Genomic DNA, 21673 nt, shown 5'->3' on the forward strand with positions numbered 1-21673 from the left:
TTTCAAATACTTGTTTCTATGCAACTACATAACGAGGGCCATTGTCTTCTTGGAGCTACACACAGTATCGTAAAATCTAAGTGAACCTGAAGCTTTTGAGTGTTGTGTGTATTTTTCTCATTCCAATTCGCACTTGTTAACAATGGCATTGTTCCTACTGTGACACATGAGCACGGTTGCCATTGGTGGCAAGTCGGAATTAACCACATCTTCAGAAGAGCCAAAAATAGAAATCATGAATTAGGAACAACACAGGGCTCATTCAAGTGCTTGAATCTATAAATAGCTCGAAAAGATTTCTTCTGAACAAAAGGCTGTAGAAATCCTCTGTACCCAAAACTCTTATCTAATACTCTCAGTGTTCATAATCACAATGAATAACGTTACAATTTTTGTATGATCAGCACGTTTTTAACTCGCTGCATCTTTACTCACAGTTACAAGCAATTAATTGCATAAAATCAGTTAGTGCTTATTATATATTTTTCTTTATTTACAGTAGTTAGGGCATAATAATATTAATTCTAGTTGTTTTTTTATTAGGTGGTACTCTTGCGGGTACTAGCACTGTGCCATTTTTGGTGGAGTAAAGAATAAAGGAGTATAACAGGAGAAAGTATTTACTTACCGACAACCAGCTCACACTGTTTCCATTAACCTTGAAACCGTTGCCTTGTTGCTCCAGTCTCATGCTGGATCCTTCTCCTTCTGCTTGCACTGCACTCCACAAACAGCCATACAGGGCTTGGTTACATGGGTCTTCTAGTGTAGTTGGCCTTGTGCCATCTTCATTGAGCAGGCCTTTAGGGCAGGCTGATGTCCAGCAGAAACCTTTCTCCACATGTCTGTTATGCACCTGCACTCGTTTATGACCCATAAATGGCCTCTGGATCACTGGCCTGCGTCTGCAAGCAGGCAGTGTGTTTTTGGATGATTGCACGCCCAGATGTGCCAGTCTGGCCAGGTTCTCGTTGCACCATTCCAGTCTTTGGGCAGCTGGCCATTTATAGAGATGCAAAGGTTCAGCAGGTTTTGCTTGACGGTTCACTGGAGCAAATCCTTTACATCGCCAGGGCACCGCTTCCTTAGATGTCTGCTCACGAGTGTCAGGAGCCCACCGCAGTAAAGGCTGACTCTGTTTGAGCTCCGAAGTGTTCGGACTGCAGCTATAAATGATATTTTGTTTATGGGTCATTGAGTGAGTGTACATGGATTTTATTGGAAAACAGACCATATCTGAAGTGTTTCGGATCAAATTGTTGGGCTTTGCTGGGGGAGCCACGGGAGATTCATTAGAGGGAGCGTTATCTTGAAATGTGTCGCATCTTGGGTATGGTTTTTCTGCCACATCGTTTTCTTCTTCGCCAGGAAACCAGGATGTAAGAGTTAAATGAGGCGATATCACAACATTCCTTTCATCCAAATATCTGCATTTCTCCTGCTGTTTAGACTTCAGCCAGTCATGAAGTGCATGATCATCTGCAATGAGAGAATATGCTCATGTTAACGAAAAAGCAAAAAGAAAATTAAGAATTTGCTTGAATCTTTTGTGTAGCCACAGTGGGTAGGTGTGCACCCGAATTGAATAACAAGCATGAATATTGGCATTTAAGGCATGCAGTGAACGGGCGAGTAGGGAATACACAGTGAATGAATGAGTAGGCAGTGAGGCTTGTTGACAACAATTAAAAGTTTTGCAGTTTCCCCAAACTCATCAGTAATCGTGCACACTGCTTCTATGTATCTGGTTTAAAAAACAAACAAAACAAAAAATCTGCTTTGAGATAATTTTTTTTTAATATATATATATATATATATATATATATATATATATATATATATATATATATATATATATATATATATATATATATATATATATTCTTACATATTTTCTTACCCTCATTTTCTCTCCCTTGTGGTCTGCTTGTTTGTGTGTGGTGTGAGTGTGTTCAAACAACTACATTAGGGATACTGAGAGTCCCCAGCCTTGTTAAGCTGATAATTAATCACAGGCTCCCACTATAAATGTCAGAGCTGAAGCTGCCATGGACCGGCTCTGATCGATGACTTGCTCTCTGGTTCTCTTCCACAATGTTAGCCCTGTGTGACATAGGACGGCACTCATTACTCCCAAATGCCACTGAGCCACAGGTAGATGGGGCAAACTTCTGCTTTGCAATTCAGACTGTGTAAGTATATATGTTTTGTCAAGCATGTGACCAACAAACATTCTTTTGTATGCTGAAGAGAAAATCCCAAGCTTATTCCTTAATTATTTGGGGGGAAAAAAATTCTCCTGTGGGCTGTGGAGACCCGTTTACTCAAACCCAGTCAGCACTGAGCACTGATATGGAATCGTGCCACACACCTCTCTGTACAACACATATAATGGATGCTTTTTGATCTTCACATGGAATTCAGAATCGCAGCAGATGAAGGAAAAATGTAATTAAACCACACAGTCAATAAACCTTGGCCAAATGTCCCTAATTTCAACTGCCACTTTTAATACTTCCCTCCTCTTTTTAATGCATAATTGAAATATGAGATCTTACACAAAAGTGATAACCGGGTCATAAATCTTTTTATTTTAATATAAACCTTTTTACATTTTATTATAAAATTACTGATGATATTTCGAGTAAACATTATTGCTCATAGTTACCCTTCCTACTGTGAAGCATGGTGGTGGAAGCATTAAGTAAAAAATGATTTTAGCCTTGTGGCTGCTTCTCTACCTACTGTAATACCCTCCTCATCCTTTTATTAACCATTTATAAATGTCCTCAGCCATATTCCTTAAATAGTTACTAATGGATTAAAAAAATAAAGTTAAATAGGGATTATTTATTTATTTGTTTGTTTTGTTTTACAACCGCAATTTTTTCAAAACAGTATAGACTTGGTATGATAGCTCTCAGTCTCCATGATACTGTTGGAGAACAATGGAGAACAGGATCTGCCATACAGAGATCGAGTGACGGTTTCATTTCACATGTAATTAATTTAATGGATTTCTAATGAAAATGGCTGCACTAGAACTAATTTAGGGTTTTCACAACAGCAATATACTTTTGCAAAACCTTCAGCAATTTTTTTATTTGCCAAGCTATTTTGCAAACTACATTAATCCCACGCTTCACCGCCCTGGTTTATCGTGGAATTGCATTAGACACAACTCATTTGTGGATAGCACTATAGCCCAAAGAACTTATAGGAAATTGTTTTTATGGAGTTTTATGTTAAAATAATGAAATTTATTAATAAAAATAAAATGATTAGTTTTAAAATAAAGTAAAATGTAATACAGTACTATATACATAAAATAGCATTTTTGGGGTGGCATCCGTTTATCGGGGGTTAACTGGGGATTACTGTATTCTGATCTACAGATCTTTTCCACACTCCAATAGTATGGGTCAGTTGGAATAAATTCATGATATATAATACCAGTTAGGTCCATTTTACTTATAGGTTGTGACACTACAGAATATGAAGTCCAGGGGGAATGGTGGTGAATTCTTGTGCAGGGTACAAGTTTATATACCATTATTTTAATTTTTGCCGAAGGTGCCAGTAATTCAGGACTTGACCTTGATGTCCTATCCTACTGCTAAATTATATTTAAAAAGTGAATGGAGGAAATGTCACTTAATATCTGTCTGCAGCTTTGAGCAGGCATTAGGACAGTGTATTGTTGATCACATTGATTTTACTTTGCTGGTCGTTTTTTTTTTTTTTTCCTCTATTCGGATTGATGCTCTTTATTTCGTGGTACTTTGCATTTCACGCATTTACGGTTACACGTGTTGAATTGGCCTGACTGAATGGGTTTGATTGCTTACCATTTGGTCCGGTGTCTGCACCAGAGCTCTCCCAGCCGCAGTACAGCTCTCTCTTTTCATCTTTCCTGTTGACACATCAGCAGCAAACATGTAAACAGAAAGTTCTGAATGCATTCATTAGAGTGCTTCAGGCCTTTTGATAGTGCTGTAAAAGACTTTTCATTAAAGACAAATCAAAGAGAGCGTAGTAAAAACGCTATAAGATTCCCTTTTGATCGTTTCTAAGACTCCTTACGTGCATATTACTCACTTTAAAAGAGAGTAAAATATATCAAAATGACACATCTGGATGTGCGTTTTTGTTTATTACCAGAAAATACAATAGACGTTTTGTGCCAGGGTCCAATGAATACGGTTGTTTTGGTAACAACCATGACAAGAAAGGTACTTAACCACACAATGGCATTATAGACCATGAACCGCTGGTGCTAAGCTGTGAAATGAACTGAACATAGAGTTTCCTGGGAGCTAAATCAATGTCCATTTGTTGTACAGCTCATGAAACCTCTCACTCTGCTGCCCATGTCCACTGAGTCCTGAAATGACTGTAATCATCTTTGTGGAAAAAAAAAAGTCTAATTTCCACTAATCAGATTATTCCTCTACGTGATTCCACGTTCACGTGTTGTAGAATTACACAAAATTGCTCAATTTAAGACACCCACAGTAACCAGTCTGGCCTGAAGCATTTGCATTTTCCCTCTCAGCTCTCCCTGTTTGTGTATTACTGAAACTTTGTCATCATGCCTTGCCACGGTGGGGTTTTTTTTGCAATCCTTTATTCTCTGATAGCTTTGAGGCAGAATCATTGAGAGGAAAAGAAGGCAGACACAATCACTGAACTCACAGATTTTCAGCATCTGAGAGCTCAGAGAGGAGAAAACAAAAATCCTGTTGCATGATGAGACCTGTTCATTACTCCTTATTCTCCCAGGTCAGAGATCAGCCTCTGGCCTCTCTGATCCTTGTTTTTCAGACTCCTGCTTATCAGCCTAGCTGAGTCTACATGTCTGTGCACTGACCGAATTAAATATGTAACATTACACACAAAAACTACTCAATCTATGGTGTAAAAATGGTCCGTATTGTTCGAAGCTTGAAAGGAAAAAATATGTTAAAATCAAACAGATCACATGGATGTGAAACTGAAATCAGAGTAGTTCAATTGGATTCGATGTCTAAATACTGTGAAAAAGCATATGCTCATCAAGCTTATATCAAGTAACATACCTTTTTGTCTTTGATTTCTTTTCAGCAGAAACCATATTTCATTTTAGTCCCACACTGAGATAATACTTGGACGACTTGACATTAATGCGTACCGAGTTCCATTCACACAGCATATGAAGACATACAACAATGGGGTACTTGGTAACACTTCATTAGACGCATAAGTTGAGAAGAACAGCAGGAAGTCTGGGGAAACAGGTTCTGCTTGTAAACAGGAACTACAAAGGTGTGTTTTTCTGTGCGGTAGTTCAAAGCTGTCATTTCCGAGTCACTCACAGCTTTAAATAGAAGCTGATAAGCTTATACACTGGCTTTATGCCTGCAATGGCATGCTTTTACTACAGACAAAAACTAAATATGCAGCCTATCAGTTATGGATCATGTTAGTGAGTCGCCACATATGGAGCACTCATAGGTAATTAAATCCCTGAACTAACCAGATTTTAATGGATACCAAAATCCTCTGCATATGATCTATCAAACAAATTACAAATTGTATATATTATAATAATCTTTTTTTTTTTTTTTTACAGTTCGTTCTAAACATTCAGAATTCAGATACTCATAGACTCATAGATTTATTGTCTCTGAATAGTTTACTGCATCATAATTAAATCATATTTAGAGAGCATGTTTGACCTGAAACATGTATTTCACTTAACACCTCCTTAACTCCAGGTCTTCAGCCTCCCTTTTCCTGTGACCTTTTCATATGATGAATCAGCGAACACAAAAGTCACTATATGCACTTGCTGATTTGCAAATCCTGTATCTAACCAAAACAGGATTAAATGAAAAAAGGCATCGGTCCACCTTTAATTCATGTATTTGCGATTTATAGTCAACTTTTATTGAACGGATATTAATCATAGGAAAGTGTTGAGCAGATCTGTAATTATCTCCCACAACAGGAAAATTGTAAAGTGCAAAAAAGGTCAGAATTATAATTGTGGCATAACGTCCAATAGGTTGGTTCAGTCATTTTTTTTAGTGCAATATCCCTGTCAATAGCTTGAGGACACAGTGTTCGAAAGTGATATTAATAAAACCTGTCAGAACATTGAAAAGTTTCTAAACTTTCATTTATATCAAGGCTGTTCAGATACATTTACATTTTGAGCTACAAAATCAAACTGAAAAGCCCCAGACTCAGCACTTATTCTCCATGTATTATAACTTTTTACTCCCAGCAAGAGCAATTAATAATGTTTCACTCATTAGAAAGCTTTACGCATTACTTTATACCTTCTTATTTCAGATTTTCTTCCGTATTACCAGTTTTGCACTTTATCTCATCCTGTGAATATAAAATCTGGTTTCATGCTGATGATCCTCTTTTTCCCATTTTGAGTCTCTCTGTAAGGAAAAGTGGAAAGCAGTATTCACATGAAGGTACAGTGAAGACAAGAAAAAGATTGTAGTTCTATGGACACCGTGGTTCTTGATGCAATACTCTCGCATCATTTATGTATTCGACTACATTCATTTAAAAGTAATTCTTTGAAGAAATGCAGGTTTCTAGGGAGTATGCAATGACAGCTAATTAACGTTCCATTACCATTCCACGTAACGCTAATGTTCCAGTCTGAAATCAGAAAAAAAGTCTGTGCCTTGTACCTCAAGTTGTTATTTTAATGGATGTTGCATAATCCTGCCTGTTCAAACCACAGTGATCGTGTCTCTCCTACATGTGCACTAATTAAATTGCTGATCAATGCAATCATTTGTATTGAGTTGTTAAATGTTTAATGTGATTAGACCAAGCAGAGCTCTGAGACCTGGTTCATTCAGAAGAAAATAAATAAATAAAAACAAAATAAAAAGCAATATTTAGTAGTTAATCATTTTCTTTAGTTCCACTTTATCACCATGGACCTAAAATGAAACATGCCTTATTTATACAATATGCAAAAATATGATAACTGAGATGCATAGTATGTAAAGTAATTGTATATAAAATGGTTACACATTTTTATTTATTATGAAGCATTTCGAATGGTTGCAAAACATGAACACAATGTAAACAAAAAAATGAATAAGAACATTTATGATTTAATCTAGTAATGCTAAAATAGATAGATTTTTTAATCTTCCATAGTGCAAATGAATGCCAATTAAGGCTTCTGATTTGAATAATTTGGGCTAAACAATTGGATTTCTCACTGGCGTATGAGCAGGTGAGATAAAAGTAGAAGAAAAAGAAAAGAAGCCTCGACAATGACGAAAGCAAATGTACCGAATAGCTAAAGAGCTAAATTCAGAGACTAATGGCATCCAAATACAATAAAACCATAAACCAAACCTACTGAATTTAATTAGATTGCTTTATTGTCTCTTTCTTGATTATCCAAGACTGTTAATAAGCCAATAAAACAATTTATGGCAAAATATTTGTCCTTTCCTAAACAGATCTGTGTGCTGCAGACACAAACTTATCTTTTGTAGGAAGTAATAGGATTGTGACCGAGATCTCTGTCTATAATTTGGCTGAAGATAAGGCACAGTTTTATTTATACTGAGAAATCTGTGGCATTTTTTTATATATATATATATATATATATATATATATATATATATATATATATATATATATATATATATATATATATATATATATATATATACACATACACACACAATTCAAACACCTGCAGTGAAAGGTAAAAAAAAAAAATTTTTGACTTTGGTCTTCACTGTCCGGATAAAAGCTTCTGAGGGATTAGGAGTCATCTCTGCCCACTTCCCTGGCCTCGGGTCGCTGAGACAGCAGGAACGACTCCCACACTGCCAGACACTGCGACAGAACACACATTTATAATGACATTAGCATCGAGTTTGTGCACCTATTCCACTTTTTGTCTGGGTAGCCCTCCAACTGCAGAGTAATGAGCAGCTATTTGAAGGCTGTCAAGAGGGCTGACACACGGCGACTTCCAATTTAGCGCCCGTTTCATTCCCAGGCTGTGGCCGACTGCAGCCCTCCGCGTGATTTGTGTGTCACTTTCCAGGCTCAAGATTAATCTCCTTCCGATCGCTAACATCCACCCCCCCCACACACACTCAACCCGAGAGCCCACAAACTCTCATGCCACTTCAGAATAGCTGTGAACCGTGCCCACTGCGAGTATCTGCTTATCAAAACACTTTATCAGGATTGCACCTTACCAAAGGAGGCAGATGAGCTCTGACCTTTTTAAAGCACTTCATATATGAGACTGAAAGCAGCGACATGCTGGACATGCTGCAAAATTAGGAGTCATCTACTCTTATCCGCATGTGTTCGAGATCTGAATATAAATATTCCCCCTGACCTGCGAAGATAGCACAGTAATAAAAACAGCATATAGGCTGGGCTCCCTCATTCATTCAATCTCGTTCCACAACAGTCTTGACATGAGGAATGAGCAATTTTTTTTTATACCATTCTACAATGTGACATATACCAAGACTGCCAATCAGTGCTTGATTCTGAATGAGCCAAAAATCCGACTGAGGAAACTCAAGTTCAGTTCGAGATTCACTATCTTACAGCAAAATTATTTGCGGGAGCTGACAAGCGGCTGCGTTCCTCACGTCTCAGAGTGACTTTGGGCAGTGGGTCACTGACACCCTCAGGCTGGAGATGATCAAACTGACAGCTGATGGAGACGAAGGGCTGCCAAGTGGAGATGAGCGTTGTTGTGCTTTGCTGTGTGACACTGGCACGCATCAAAAGGAAAACTTTACTTTAAAGTTCTCATGCGTAATACTGGGGGCAATAAAAAGAAACTGGACTGAAAATAGTCACGACGTGAACAAGAGTGAGGTCTAGAATCACTGATGTACAGAAAATCTCATTGAATGTCTATTTATTTATTTTTTTATCTTGAAGCTCTGCAGAGTACCCAAACAAGCAAAGCATTTCAATAATCGATGTGTAAAAAAACTTAAGTATTGATCAATTTTTCATCAACGGAAAAACATAACATAGGGCACAGTCTTGCAATGTTTCTGAAATGAGAAAATCTAATTTTTAAATGTATTCTGAATGTGAATTTAGTGTTGCAATAGTGTGCTATCACAAAAAACTAACAAAATTTAGTGTGCTAATACAAACAAATTCATGCGATTAGCACTCAGTTATTGTATATTTGGTCTCAGCTCATTTACAATGATTTAAAATGTTGACATTAGTTTCTGTATCATATGCACAACTGGCAGTATGAGCTGGGTGAAGCCTTAACCGAGTTTATAGGCTCATTAAGATGCCCAAGACCTCTGACCTGCTTCATCCCTGGCTGTAATAATAAAAAAAAAAAATTTAAATGTAGGTACACCAATTTAATCAGGGAACAATCCAGGCAAAGTGGACAGAATAAATCAGCCAGTTCTCCACATAAATACATATGTATATGCAGTTTCCTGCCCACACACAATTTACGAGAAGCTAACGTTGAGAGTGTATGAAGAGACAAGAAGAAATAACCTCTGCACATCACGGCCAAGCAGCACCACTAGTGAAAAAAGAGACACTGGGTGTTGATTTCAAAGAGGATACATCGAATATAAAGCCCTCATACGATCAATAACTGAACCCCCTTTGTGCCCCACAAGACATGTTTTAAAAACCTTCAATAAAATGCAGTGCACTTTCTAAATTAAGTCCAACACTTAACGACAGGATTTCTGTCTTCCTCATATCTCTGAGCAACATCCTTGTTGCTATGGTGTCTCCATGGCAATCCTATGAACTTGCCATCTTATGGTGTGCTGCTGCTGTGCCCACAGTGTTGCACAGGCTACAATGCAAATTGCTCTGAAAATTACAATAGCAACTCACATAGTTACACAGAATTACACTTTTTTTTTTTTAATGGACTTGTATAAATAAATAAGAACGTGTCCCTGACATCATTTTATTTAAAAGGGCCAAAGATTTAAGTAGTATTTTAAAATAAAATCTAATTCAATTTGGACAATAATTCACAACACAATGGCAAACACTTTTGTAAAATAAATAAATAAATAAAAATTTCCAGCTCCCTGGTTTCCCCATCTGCTTCAGAAGGCACACTTTCTGTACTTCCTACTAAAATTATTTTCATCTTCTTCCCTGCACTTTTTCTGAAACCCACCCAAACAACTTTCATCTCCCGTTTTGATACACCAGCTTCACTTTTCATACTTATGTGATTATCCAGTCATTTTCGTTCCTATATGCTACAACCCAGGCGCGGTAATATTCTTTTCCAGAAGTGGACACAGAGGACACGGTTTGTACCCACATCCTCATCTCCCACTCGCTATACAGAGTTTCATCTCCTTGCCTCAGTTAATTGAGGCCATTCTAGTGCACATCAATGATTCAAAGGGATCAGGAATGCCACATGCTTTCAACTAACCCCGCTCATCCCCTGCATACCAACTCTGAAGTCAAGTCCCAGATTTATTCAGAGTTTATTAGCACAAACTGATATGGCCTTTTGTTGCGTCAGCACACCCCACACTCCTCCAACATATTAAGGAGGAGCTGCCTCACGTGCTTCTTCTCCTGCCTTCTCCACCTTTGCTAATGTCTACCAAAAAATACCTAATAAAAGTGTAACCAGGAAGGAGACCTTTTGATGGGTTGGCGTGTGCATTTCATGTATCACACTGAAAGAGGCACAGCTTGCATTTGTTCTTACTCAAGGTCACCTTATTAACAAGGTTCTAATAAATAAAACCTGGTACTGTGATGCAAGGCTGAAAAATACACAGAGAACCAACAACATTCACACTTACTAGATTTACCTGCTTTCACCTATAGATCTCTAAATGCATGGGTCAGGCTCAAAGGTTTACACAAACTTGTCACTAATTTTTCCCTTACAGAATGGATTGTGCCATCAGTTCTTAGGTCCAAATTCCTGATTCAGCCTGTCAAAGGTCAAGTGTCAAGCTGTGGGGAGCAAATAAAAAAAGGCAGGGTAGCATCTAACGGCATCAATCACAATCTCTCACCTCTCTAAAGCTGTTCAGATGTAAATATTAGTCCATCTTTATGGCCTTGGAGGCTTGTTCTTTACTGCAAGCTGGCTAAGGAGATAAAAATGAAATAATACTACCCTCTACTGGCAAATGCCCAAAGCAGGAATGCAAATGACTCCTGCCTTACAGCCGCATGTGTACATCAAACGCTCTTAGTAATAAACCCAAATCTTTACCAAAGGACACCACAAGTATAATTGAAAGCTTTATAAATAATGTACATATGGATACTTCACAAACACGTTTGCTAAAGAGGGCGATATTCTACACAGAAATTTCCCCGGATTGTGACTGTAAATCTGATATGGATGATTGGCCTCAATCGTTTGGGATACAACCGCTTTTAGAAAGCTCTTTTGGGGCAGGTCATTGCTCACCTTTTCATAGTACTCCACATTCTTCTCTGCTGTTTGGGTAAAGACTGTTCTCAGGTCAGACCTCATGCTCTTCTGCCAGCGGCTCCAGTCCCCTTTCAGTGTGTTATTGGCCAGTTCCAGTTTATCTTCCAGCTTTTCGATGTCCCCCTTTATCTGCACATGCACACAACACCACCATCAGATAGCAGCACACACCCACAACGACTAGCAACTTGTTTTCATAAAACTTCAGACGACTTCAGACATTTTCTGGCCTTCATTACTGAGTGTGCATTTGTCACATTCTGATCAATACTGATCTGGAATAATATATAATGATTATATTATATAAATGGCCGTCTCTGTTAAATTTGCACATAGAATTGTCTCATTGTTGTTACGAGTATATAGTTCATGGCACATGCCATGTTTTTTATTTATGTACGGGAGATTCTGTCATTCTTCCGATGGCCAATCCGCTGACTATATTTCTATCCGTGGTTGAAGTGTTCTTAGTACAACGACAACCCACTCGCTTTGTAGACAATGGTACGACGGTCCTCGCCGCTGCATGACATTGATCAGACCACTTCGTCGGAGTAGTTGCTAACAGCTTGCCTTCTAAGCTAATGGTCTCTTGGGACCAATTGGCTTCCAATACCACATAAGAAGTATTACTGTCCACACATTGGAGCACAAAGAGAAGGATGGGTAAACACAGTATTCGACGACTGGGCTGCTCAAGGCTCTTGGGAATGACTGTGTCAAATTAGCAAGCTGTGAAGCGGTGAAGAGCTTTAGAAAATCAGGCACTTATTGACAGCTGAGCTGATGAAGGTCGAATGCTGTGCGTTTGCTGTCGCTTCTGCCAGGGTCCCTCCTGGATGGTGTGTTTGTACACGCTCTGATTAGGTGAGGCTATGGAACAGGAGATGTTTTGGGTGAATGAGGTTGTTGCACAGAGGGAGGGAAGAAGAGTGGGCATAATCAGTAACTGTCTGGCGCAGAGTCTCTCCCCTGTGACGAGCAGGACAAATCATTAGTTACGCTGATCTGCCCTTACTGTCATTACAAGACACGCAGGCACCTTAATAATAATAATAATAATAATAATAATAATAATAATGGACACGCTAGTTTGCACACAAACAAGTCCTAAAGACGTGAAGCTACATTCAATCGTAAAGTAGAATTTGGCCGTGTCTTTTAAAATGAAACTTTATATTTCAAATCATAGGCACTGTTTCCTTTAGGAAGGAGTGAACAGAATGAAGCTTTCCATACATTTTCATTTACCTTTACTGCCATCTGCAGGAATGTCAATTCTATCACAGTACGCTTTACATTTCTTTGGTGACTTGGACAGTGTGAAAAATATGAAAAACATTGACAAACAGCAATGTGATTTTATGAGTATTTTCGAGTTTGTGAAAATGCACCATAATAAAAAATGTTCAAGTAACAAGTCCAAAAAAACAACAACACTGGCAGCTAGCAAGTTTGAAAGAATAGTTTGAGCATATTTTGAGAAACACAGATGGGAATTGATATGGGAAGTGAAGGAGGGAAATTATTTAATGACACCTATTCTCTAAACGGTTCCGAAGAGCTTGATGAGCGCTTCATCAGTCTTAATGCAAAGAGCCAAATGAGTTTGGGTTTAAGGTAATTATTGTTGGACTGGTGATAGGGTTAATATAAAGCTGTGCATCATCTGCATAACAGCAAAAGCTGATCCCGTAGTGGCAGAAAAAGATAACAAAGTTTAAGCATGTAGGCCTAAGAACAAAGATTTGAAAGACACATTGAGGAAAAAGCTCGAAGATATGCAATTTCCTGCTGTATTCAAATATTGGCAATTTGTTGGCAAAATAATAGATAAAGCAGCTAAAAACTTTACCAATAAAAACCAAAAGATTGGTGTGCAATCGGTGTGTTGTGGAACAATGTATTAATTTGGTTAAAAATATATAAAAACTAAAAAGCAAAAAGACCCAGAGCCCCAAAATCTACAGCCAGGGGAAGATCTAACAAGTGTAGTTCCGATGCTATGGAGTAACCAGGAGTGAATGGAAATCATTTCCAAAGATTTTAGATGGAAAAGGAAGATTAGCCTATAGTTTATTTACTTTGCTAGTTCTCTACCCTGCTTTTTCAAAATGGGTAAAACAGCTGCCATTTCATATCAGATGGCCCAATTCCCAGAGCAAAACTATCATTTATTAGGTGAGAAATAGGGGCAGCTATTTTTTTGTTGATGTTTTTGCAGTGGGTGAGGGATCTAGCTGACATGGTGATGAATTTGCATTCTTTAGTAATTTAATCATAGAGGATTGCATAATAGGAACAAAGCAAGAAAGAAAGTGGATAGAATGTACAAAAAAAGACAATACAAATTAGAAGGAAAGATTCTAACGGACAGTCATTTTTGAAATCAACAGTAGGTCAGAAAACATTTCCCAAGCCACAGCTAAAGTTAGAATCAACAGTACAGTTAAAGTTATTAAGAATGCCTAAGTAGAAACTGCTCACTGATGAGCAGGTAACATTTCAGCTCGAAACTGGTTCTTTCAGTTCATGCTGTTTGAAAGTAGTGCCCTCATGTATCAGGGTGTAATCGCTTGAAATTCCAGCCGTTGAAATGTTACCAGCTCAAAACAATGACGCTGAAGCAGACACACAAGTTAGAAAAGGGATTCCCCACTCCTGTTAGAAAACCAGTACCTCTTTAATCTCTCCTTTAAGCTTCTGTTGTTTCTGCTGTTTGACCTCCTCTGGGTCTTTGCCCACCAGGCTGTCCCATGCTAAACTCAGCACCTTAGAATCCTTTATAGACACAACCAATACACATCAGATGGGGGGGAAAGAAAATGTGTGGTGTACTAAGAATCTTCTTTCAATCACAAAATGATGGCTGAAATATTGGATTTGAGGAGTAACTAACTTCTCCTTTTATAGTTACACAGCAAGCCTCAGTGACATTCAGTACAGATAACAGTATTTGCATATAACTGAATTCAAATTCTGTAGGGTTACATCATGATCACCACCACAGCGTATGAGCAAAAATAAATAGTTCGAACTTTTCTGACGTAACCTTATTAGTCAGGGACACAATTGTGCTTCTGTTTATTTGTGCAGGCCTGTTTTGTGTTAAAGGGTTTTTGGTTCTCCTCATGGTAAAGGGTGTCAAAAGGATTTCGTAGAACCTTACATATGTATACCAGGGCACAAGAACATGCTTTAAGAGAACAATGAATTTCCTGGGGAGTGAGAGCAAAAGTTGCTTGTATTTATCTTTTTAATTCTCATGAATTACAATTCTTGCACAGATACAGGATTGCCGCTTGTGACTGCCAGTACAGTAAATGTTATTAAATATTGGTTTGCAATTAGGTGCCTGTTAATAAGTGATTAAGACATGTGATTTATAAACTATAGAACATGATGAGAATAAATTTGGAAATATATAAATAGATTCTTATGCAGTTGGACTGTACAATTTGAATTGTTGAATGTAAAATGTATTTTATATAATCATTTTAACGAAGAGTACAAATAATTCTGAGGGCCACTATATTTTGCATCCATTCTATATGTAATAATAGCTTTGAAAATCTAATTGTTACAAAAGTGGTAGATTGTAAATAATGTCCAAGAAGCACTGAATCATAAAGCATTACAAAAAATAAATAAAAAAAGATTTCCTTCCAGATCATGAGACCCATGCAGCATAACGAAAGCCTAAAAAGAACAATGCTCACTGGCTGCAATTAAATTCACTGGAGAAAGGTTATTGCTAAGCTGAGAAAGGAGGCGTTGACAACCTTCAAACACTTAACCCTAACCCTAACCCTAACCCTAACCCTAACCCTAACCCTAACCCTAACCCTAACCCTACAAAAGAACACAACCTTATATAGCCCCTTCCCCTTCTCCACAGTAGGAGCTTTCTCACACTCGTGACATTTGATGGAATTGATGTGGAAAGTCAAAAGCCCAAGAGAATAAAGTATGACATGATTAGCAGAGGCTTTATTAAACCATATTTACTGTGTTCTAGAAGAAGCGTATTCGGGCTCAGAGGAACTTACATATTTATAGAATCTCTTTAGGCTTAAAATGGACCGCTTTCATTTGAAAGCAGACATTGCTGTTGAGGCAAGGCTTTATTACTAATAATCTTTGGGAAATTGCAAGAGAGCTCAGGGTGAATTAAATGGAGGGAAGAAGAAAAAAAATAAAATGAAAGAGTCGGATTGCACTCACTGCTTCTCTTTCCGTCCTCTTAGTGGCGAGAGATTCATTCTTAGCCTCGAACTCTGCTTGGATGTTGTCTCGTCTCCGCAGTACTGCCTGTGTAGAACAAATACCGTGACCAATACCCCTTTGAATAAAAGGTCGACTTGATGAAATACACAATTTGTTAAAACATAATGCCTAATATATTGATCAGATCAACAAATCATACGACTCGAAGTCGAAATGAGACAAACTACTAGCATTGGTAGTTGAACATAAAACTAGAAAAGAATGCTGTTTTAAGTGGTAGTCTCAGAGAAGCCTCTTTCTTTAAGCATGCTTCTATTCAATTAGTCAGCGAAAGAATATTAAGATGGCAATTATGTGCTTTCATCAAAAACTACCAAATTAGCTGGAGGTCTGGAATGGTATCTAACCTGCAGTGGCAACGGAGATGTGATCGAGCGCCGTTTGTGAATGGAGGGTGGAATCGTGGAGAAGATTTTCATAAATCAGTGTACACATACACATGTATGTGACTGATGCTCTTTTTTTTTTATACACTGCATGCTTTTGCTGTGAAAAAGAAAATGCTGAGGAGTGAGAGCCGGTGGTGCTGAGCAAAGCAACCTGACCTGACCCGACAGCACCTTGTCTACGTTGTGTATTGTGCAGCAAGTTTGCAAGTGTGTGCTGAAAGTAAAAACCTAAAACAAGTCTGTGCTCTCGGTCATGCCTGCCTCGTCATGACATCCAGGGTGCAACAGTCACACACGAGACCGTGCACGTGCTTGTTTCTTAACTACTGCCAAACAGTAGTATATGTGAATTTCTTTTCCAAGCAGAAGAAAAATACACTTATCCTTACACACCTCCAAGAACATCTCTGTAGCATTCAGCTTTGTGCATGTAAAATTAAATAAATCAACAAATCAGGTCACAAGGAAGTACCTTGAGGTTGTCAGCGCAGAGCACATACTCGTGCAGCATCGGGAGGAGGCTGTTACTGAGGTGCTCGATCTGCTCTTCAGTCTCCTTGTAGCACCTGTCCAAGCAACTTGCCATGAGCTTCAAAGGCTCCACCAGCTCCTCCTCTGAGCCAGACCACAGGGTGTACAGAGGCCCAGAATCCTTCATATCCTCCAGGTACTCTACAACAACAAACAACAAAGCTCATTGTACATTACACAACCAATGACACACCACAAGTGAGTGGCCTATGGTTAATAATACAGTAGTAATGATACAGTTTGAAGGCAGTACCTCTTTTTTCTTTGATGATTCGCTGGGTGACTTTGTCCAGCGAGTTCAGCTTCAGACTAAAGTTATCCACATAGTCCTGTATAGCATTGAATTCCTCTGGCCGATTTTTGACCCCTCTGACTGTGGCAGCTACAGCTCGCACCGTCTCTCCTATCTTGCTTAAGAAACCTGGACCTTGCTTCTTATGAGATGCTAGCTCCTGTAGATACAGAGTTATCAGTTAACATTTAGAGCACAAATATTGCAGCTTTAATAACTAAGACTGCACCAGAATTCAACCTTAGGAGCCAAATCATGTTTAACAGCCAGAAGTTAAAACAAATGGTTTTGCAGACCAGAGACTCAAACATGATTTTAGCCTTTGTACCACTGTGCTCTCATAACAGTCTACTTCAAAAGGAAACACAAAATTAGACATTACATATTATCTGCACATTTTGGAAAACTAATCTGCCATCTTCAGGAAAAATTTTTTTTTTATAATAATAATAACTTATTTAAGAGCTTATCTTTTTTTTTTTCCTCTGGAAATTTTTCTGGTTCCACATTTAATAGACGATTGTTTTTCATGGCAAATCAATTCATAAAAATGTCTGAATTCTGCAGCATTTAAAGCAACCATTACATTAAAAAAAAGCTAGAGGAAGAACTATCCTTCTCTATTCACTGCAGGCAAGTTATGAATCTACAGAGGCGAAAAGGAAGAAACCGGGTTAGAAAGCTAATATGAATTTGCAGTGAAAAGAAACAAACTTGTACAGTACAGCTTAACAAATAATGAATATGAATGTACTGAATATTAAATTCCATGACTAAACTAATTCAATAAATGAATCAGATGAGTGAGTCATGGCTGCACTCGCAGTCTTGAGCTTAACTTGGTAAGCAAAGCATTGTGCTTACACTATGTTTATCATAACACCACATTTACCCACAATGACGCTAATGAATGTCTATTGGCTAAGGACCAGAATCCTTGCCATGACTTATTACATAACTAGACGTTAATACAGATAAGATTCTATTTTCTTTTATACTGTGCTCATGCTACCTGCATGTATTTAAAGATGTGGTGGGGATTTATTCTTAGAATACAGAATAAATATACCAGTAACAATTGTCAAATGCATATGATCTTTCATTTAAAAAAGAAAAATATTGCAACCAATGTAATGATTTTAAGTCTAAATCATGAAGCCATATGTAGCCAGTTTGTAAGTGTGTGTGTGTGTTAGTTACCCAGGCTTGTGCTGTAAGAAAAATCTTGAAATCCTCACCGCTTGACAGAATGGGATGGTCGGCTATTCTGTTAAGAAACCGGTGTAGTGCTTTTTTCCTTGTCTTGATAAAGTCATTAGTAAACCTTTCCACCATTCCCTTCATAACAAATTTCTCTGGTAGAGGCTTTACAAGAACAAACAACCAATATTAGTTTGTATTACAGTGCAAAACAAAAGTTTGATATCTAATCAAGGTTTAACTATTGAAATTCACCCACGTGGACAATAAGAGTTGGATGAGCCTCCTCCAGTTTGCTTTTTAACCAAAAGAAGTCTTGGTAGCGCCTGCGGACTTCATACTCACTTGAGTCAAAATCACTACGAGTAGTCTGTTGTCAAGAAAGATGGAAAAAACCAAAAACAAATATAAAATAAGCAGTAAAAAAAACCCTACCACAAAACTGTCATACTCCTGCCATACCTTAGTCAAAACCCTGTATGTGATAAATGTCTCAATGGTTGTCACATGACTCTCAGGATTATCAACTGTGATGAATATGTCTTTATTTCCAGCCACATCGTCCTCATCATCAAATCTGTACTGATTGACCATAGATCCAGGGGATGTCTGCATAGATACAATGAAGGAGCTTCCATCTGTGAAGGTTGCATCCTGATATGAAAGAGGAAAAGAAAAAGCAAAGCAAAAGAAATGTCAAATAAAACCATGACCAGTTTAACTAATTTAACTTTTAATAAAAAAGCTACCAAACTGTATGATCACTGATCTAAGATCTAATTATTCTGACTATAAATATGAGCCTAAGGCAGCGGTTAAGATCAGACTTGTGATTTATCAGCAGATTTAGCTTATGATCCAGTAACCAGATATCCCACTTTGTGTTGTAGTGCAAAGCATTTTTAGTCCTCCATGTTAAACTGTAGTGTATTTTGGTTAGGGGGGAAAAAAAGAAAAAAAAAAGAAGAAGAAAAAAAAAAAACCAGTTTGAACAGTATTTTTTTTTCCAACTTTGTTATGATATAAAGTGAAATATTTGCACTGCTGACAATGCAGTTGTTCCCGAGTGGGCAGACTTTTATAACTGACTTCTGAAGCCTGTCATCAAAATGCTGTTTCAGCTTTAACTCACTTTGGACACATGAGGTCACACAATAGAAAACCTTTACTAACAGTATAGTTGCATTAACCCGAGTCATGGGTGAAACTTGTGGCACTGGAACAGAGTGGCCTCTGAGGATGTGTACATACCATTAAGGAAAACGCTTTTTTTTCACAATAGAGTCTCTTTTATTGTTATGAATGACATAAAAAAGGAATAACTATAAATAGGCCAAATATACATGTTTTACATTAAAATGTCATGCCTCTTGTTGCAATATGTCCCACAAATATTATCTAGATATTTCAGATTTAGGATGTATCCATTCTAGCCTTTGAGCCGCTCTGTAATTACCTGATATTTCGCTATGTGGAAGTGAGTTGGACATTGTTCTGTACATCACAGCAGTGTTCACAATGATGAATACAAACATGGCTATTATGCTGCTTTTAGCTGTAACCAGTTATGCTGGTGTGTTTTTAGCACTTCTCTTTTTAGGCTTTGTATCCTACTCAGTTTAGCTGGATGATCTTTTTTCTCTCTCTCTCTCTCTCTCTCTCTCTCTCCCCCCCCCCCTCTCTTTGTTTCTGTGTGCACTACACCCCGATTCATTTGGTGACAGACAAATATTTCTGCTTTCTCTTTCCCCAGCAGCCTGAGAGAGCTGATTAATGGGAGGACTGTACCTCTATGGAGCGATCCTGTGCCAACAAACCGCGCTGTAGTCAGCACAAATTTCACACAGTCCAAAACAAGGCATGTTCCTAAAACATTTCTTTATTTCCCCTATTTTGTGTGTGTGTGTGTGTGTGTGTGTGTGTGTGTGTGTGTGTGTGTGTGTGTGTGTGTGTGTGTGTGTGTGTAGGCTTTCAGCACACTTGGGAAAGAAGCTACTTTTATAATCCTCAGGACATCACCCGTTTTCTGACCTTCATCTATAAACCTCAACAATGATTAAACTATAAAGGATGGACATTCGGTGGCACCCACACTTTTGTGTCTGGTTTCTTCCTCATACCATCTCAGGGAGGTTTTTCTTGTCACTGTCAACATTTATATCTGTAAAGCTGTTTTGGTACAATGTCCATTGTTAAAAGCAGTATACAAATAAAAGTCAACTGAATTGACACTCGACTTTAAAATTTCAGGCAACAAACGTTTCTATTTGTATTTTATTGTATAGTTACAGTTAATATCATTAAAGAATAGTGTTGCCAAACCGAGTAAACTCATTTCTAAAGGACTTCTTTACTTATCTGGACTGTGTTCATTTCACTTCTCTCTCGTCTGCCGTTTCATTCAATCAGTAGAAACAGTTGCTACACATTTGCAAACGTGTCACCGACACACACTGTAAAAACAAGTACACACTAAACTCCTACTCTCAGTCCTCACACACCGACATACGTCTTCCTCTCTTTCCTGTGTCCTACTTCTCATTCCAGAGGTTTACTTTGTTGTTTGTGTTTATATTTACCTTACTGAAAACTTCCAAGTCCTCGTCCTCGTCCAGCTCCAACATTTGGCCCGAGATGTCTTCCGGTATCGGATCGCTTTCGACAGCAGTGCCGCTCATAATGTCTCAAATCACGGCTCACTTTCTTTCACTCAAACTTCATGACCTGATTTCGACATAAAACAAACAACAAACTCAAACACGGTGTGAAGCAGAAGAGCCGCTGGACTGCGCGGAAACGGAAATTCCGTGTTCAGGAGTCCTATGTTGTCCAATTCAGCGTACTAACTGACTATATAGTGTGTAAATGTAGTGCGTACTAACATACAAGGAGTAGAAGGGAATACTATAAAGTAGGCTAGTGTGCACGGTGACGTAGAGCATGTAGCTAACTCAGAAGCTGTACTCCACACTGTAAACAGATTACCCGTGGAAAAAAAGTGGGGGAAATGCTGTAAAGAGAGAATTCTTTCGGAAATCAAGATTGTTCATAGTAGTTTTTTTTATCAGCTAACAAAATGGAAAGTAAATGAACAGAAGAGTAATCTAAATGAAATCAAAATTAAGTGTGACCATCTTTGGCATTCAATTCTTACTTTTGCCTACTTTGTACACTTGCACAATGCCAGGGATCTTTGTAGGATCATCTATTTCTCATGTAGGTTGAAACAGATTTAAAACATTTTTTTGACAGACTCCCTTATTCAGAGCTTCTGTACAAACAAGTAAGCACTTGATGGTTAAGGTCCTTACTGATGGGCCCAGCAGTAGTGCAGTAGCTTGGTGGTGCTGGGATTTGAACTTATGACTTTCTGATCCAAAGTCCAATGCCTTAACCGCTGAGCTACCACCTCCCCTGTCATTAACTCACAGTCATAAACTGAACGAGTAACATCTGTGTAGGAGGCTTAAAACTGAATGGGGAACA

General features: G+C 38.1%; 2 protein-coding genes across 7 annotated transcripts in view; both read right to left on the minus strand.

Annotated features, from left to right (window-relative positions):
* Window positions 1-5493, minus strand: part of LOC310731945 (uncharacterized protein) — a 33169-nt gene extending 27676 nt beyond the window's left edge. For all 4 annotated transcript variants that reach the window (XR_014535323.1, XR_014535324.1, XR_014535325.1 and 1 more), the window contains exons 1-3: window positions 5079-5493; window positions 3849-3913; window positions 629-1479 (exon numbers count right to left, since the gene is read on the minus strand). Coding sequence is in view for 1 of the 4 variants with exons in the window: in XM_083552046.1 (XP_083408172.1) it covers window positions 629-1479; window positions 3849-3913; window positions 5079-5113 (951 nt within the window). In the remaining 3 variants the exon portion in view is untranslated. The remainder of the gene's footprint in view (window positions 1-628; window positions 1480-3848; window positions 3914-5078) is intronic.
* A 2220-nt stretch (window positions 5494-7713) lies between these two features.
* On the minus strand, window positions 7714-21040 carry snx7 (sorting nexin 7). Of its 3 annotated transcripts, XM_083551870.1 has the most exons (10): window positions 20767-21039; window positions 18650-18841; window positions 18447-18557; window positions 18188-18352; window positions 16949-17147; window positions 16637-16836; window positions 15713-15799; window positions 14168-14269; window positions 11465-11617; window positions 7714-7872 (listed from the first exon to the last, which is right to left on the minus strand). In XM_083551870.1, the coding sequence occupies exons 1-10, from the start codon at window positions 20863-20865 to the stop codon at window positions 7798-7800; spliced, it is 1383 nt and encodes a 460-aa protein (XP_083407996.1). In that variant the 5' UTR covers window positions 20866-21039; the 3' UTR covers window positions 7714-7797. The 3 variants fall into 3 exon arrangements, 2 of the variants coding, with proteins under 2 accessions (XP_083407996.1, XP_083407997.1); XM_083551871.1 differs by lacking the exon at window positions 14168-14269; XR_014535312.1 differs by lacking the exons at window positions 7714-7872; window positions 11465-11617; window positions 14168-14269 and adding an exon at window positions 14722-15286 and having other exon boundaries at window positions 15345-15799; window positions 20767-21040.
* Window positions 21041-21673: the final 633 nt, after the last annotated feature.

Source organism: Silurus aristotelis (genome assembly GCF_946808225.1).
Source record: "Silurus aristotelis genome assembly, chromosome: 1".
Classification (NCBI taxonomy): domain Eukaryota; kingdom Metazoa; phylum Chordata; class Actinopteri; order Siluriformes; family Siluridae; genus Silurus; species Silurus aristotelis.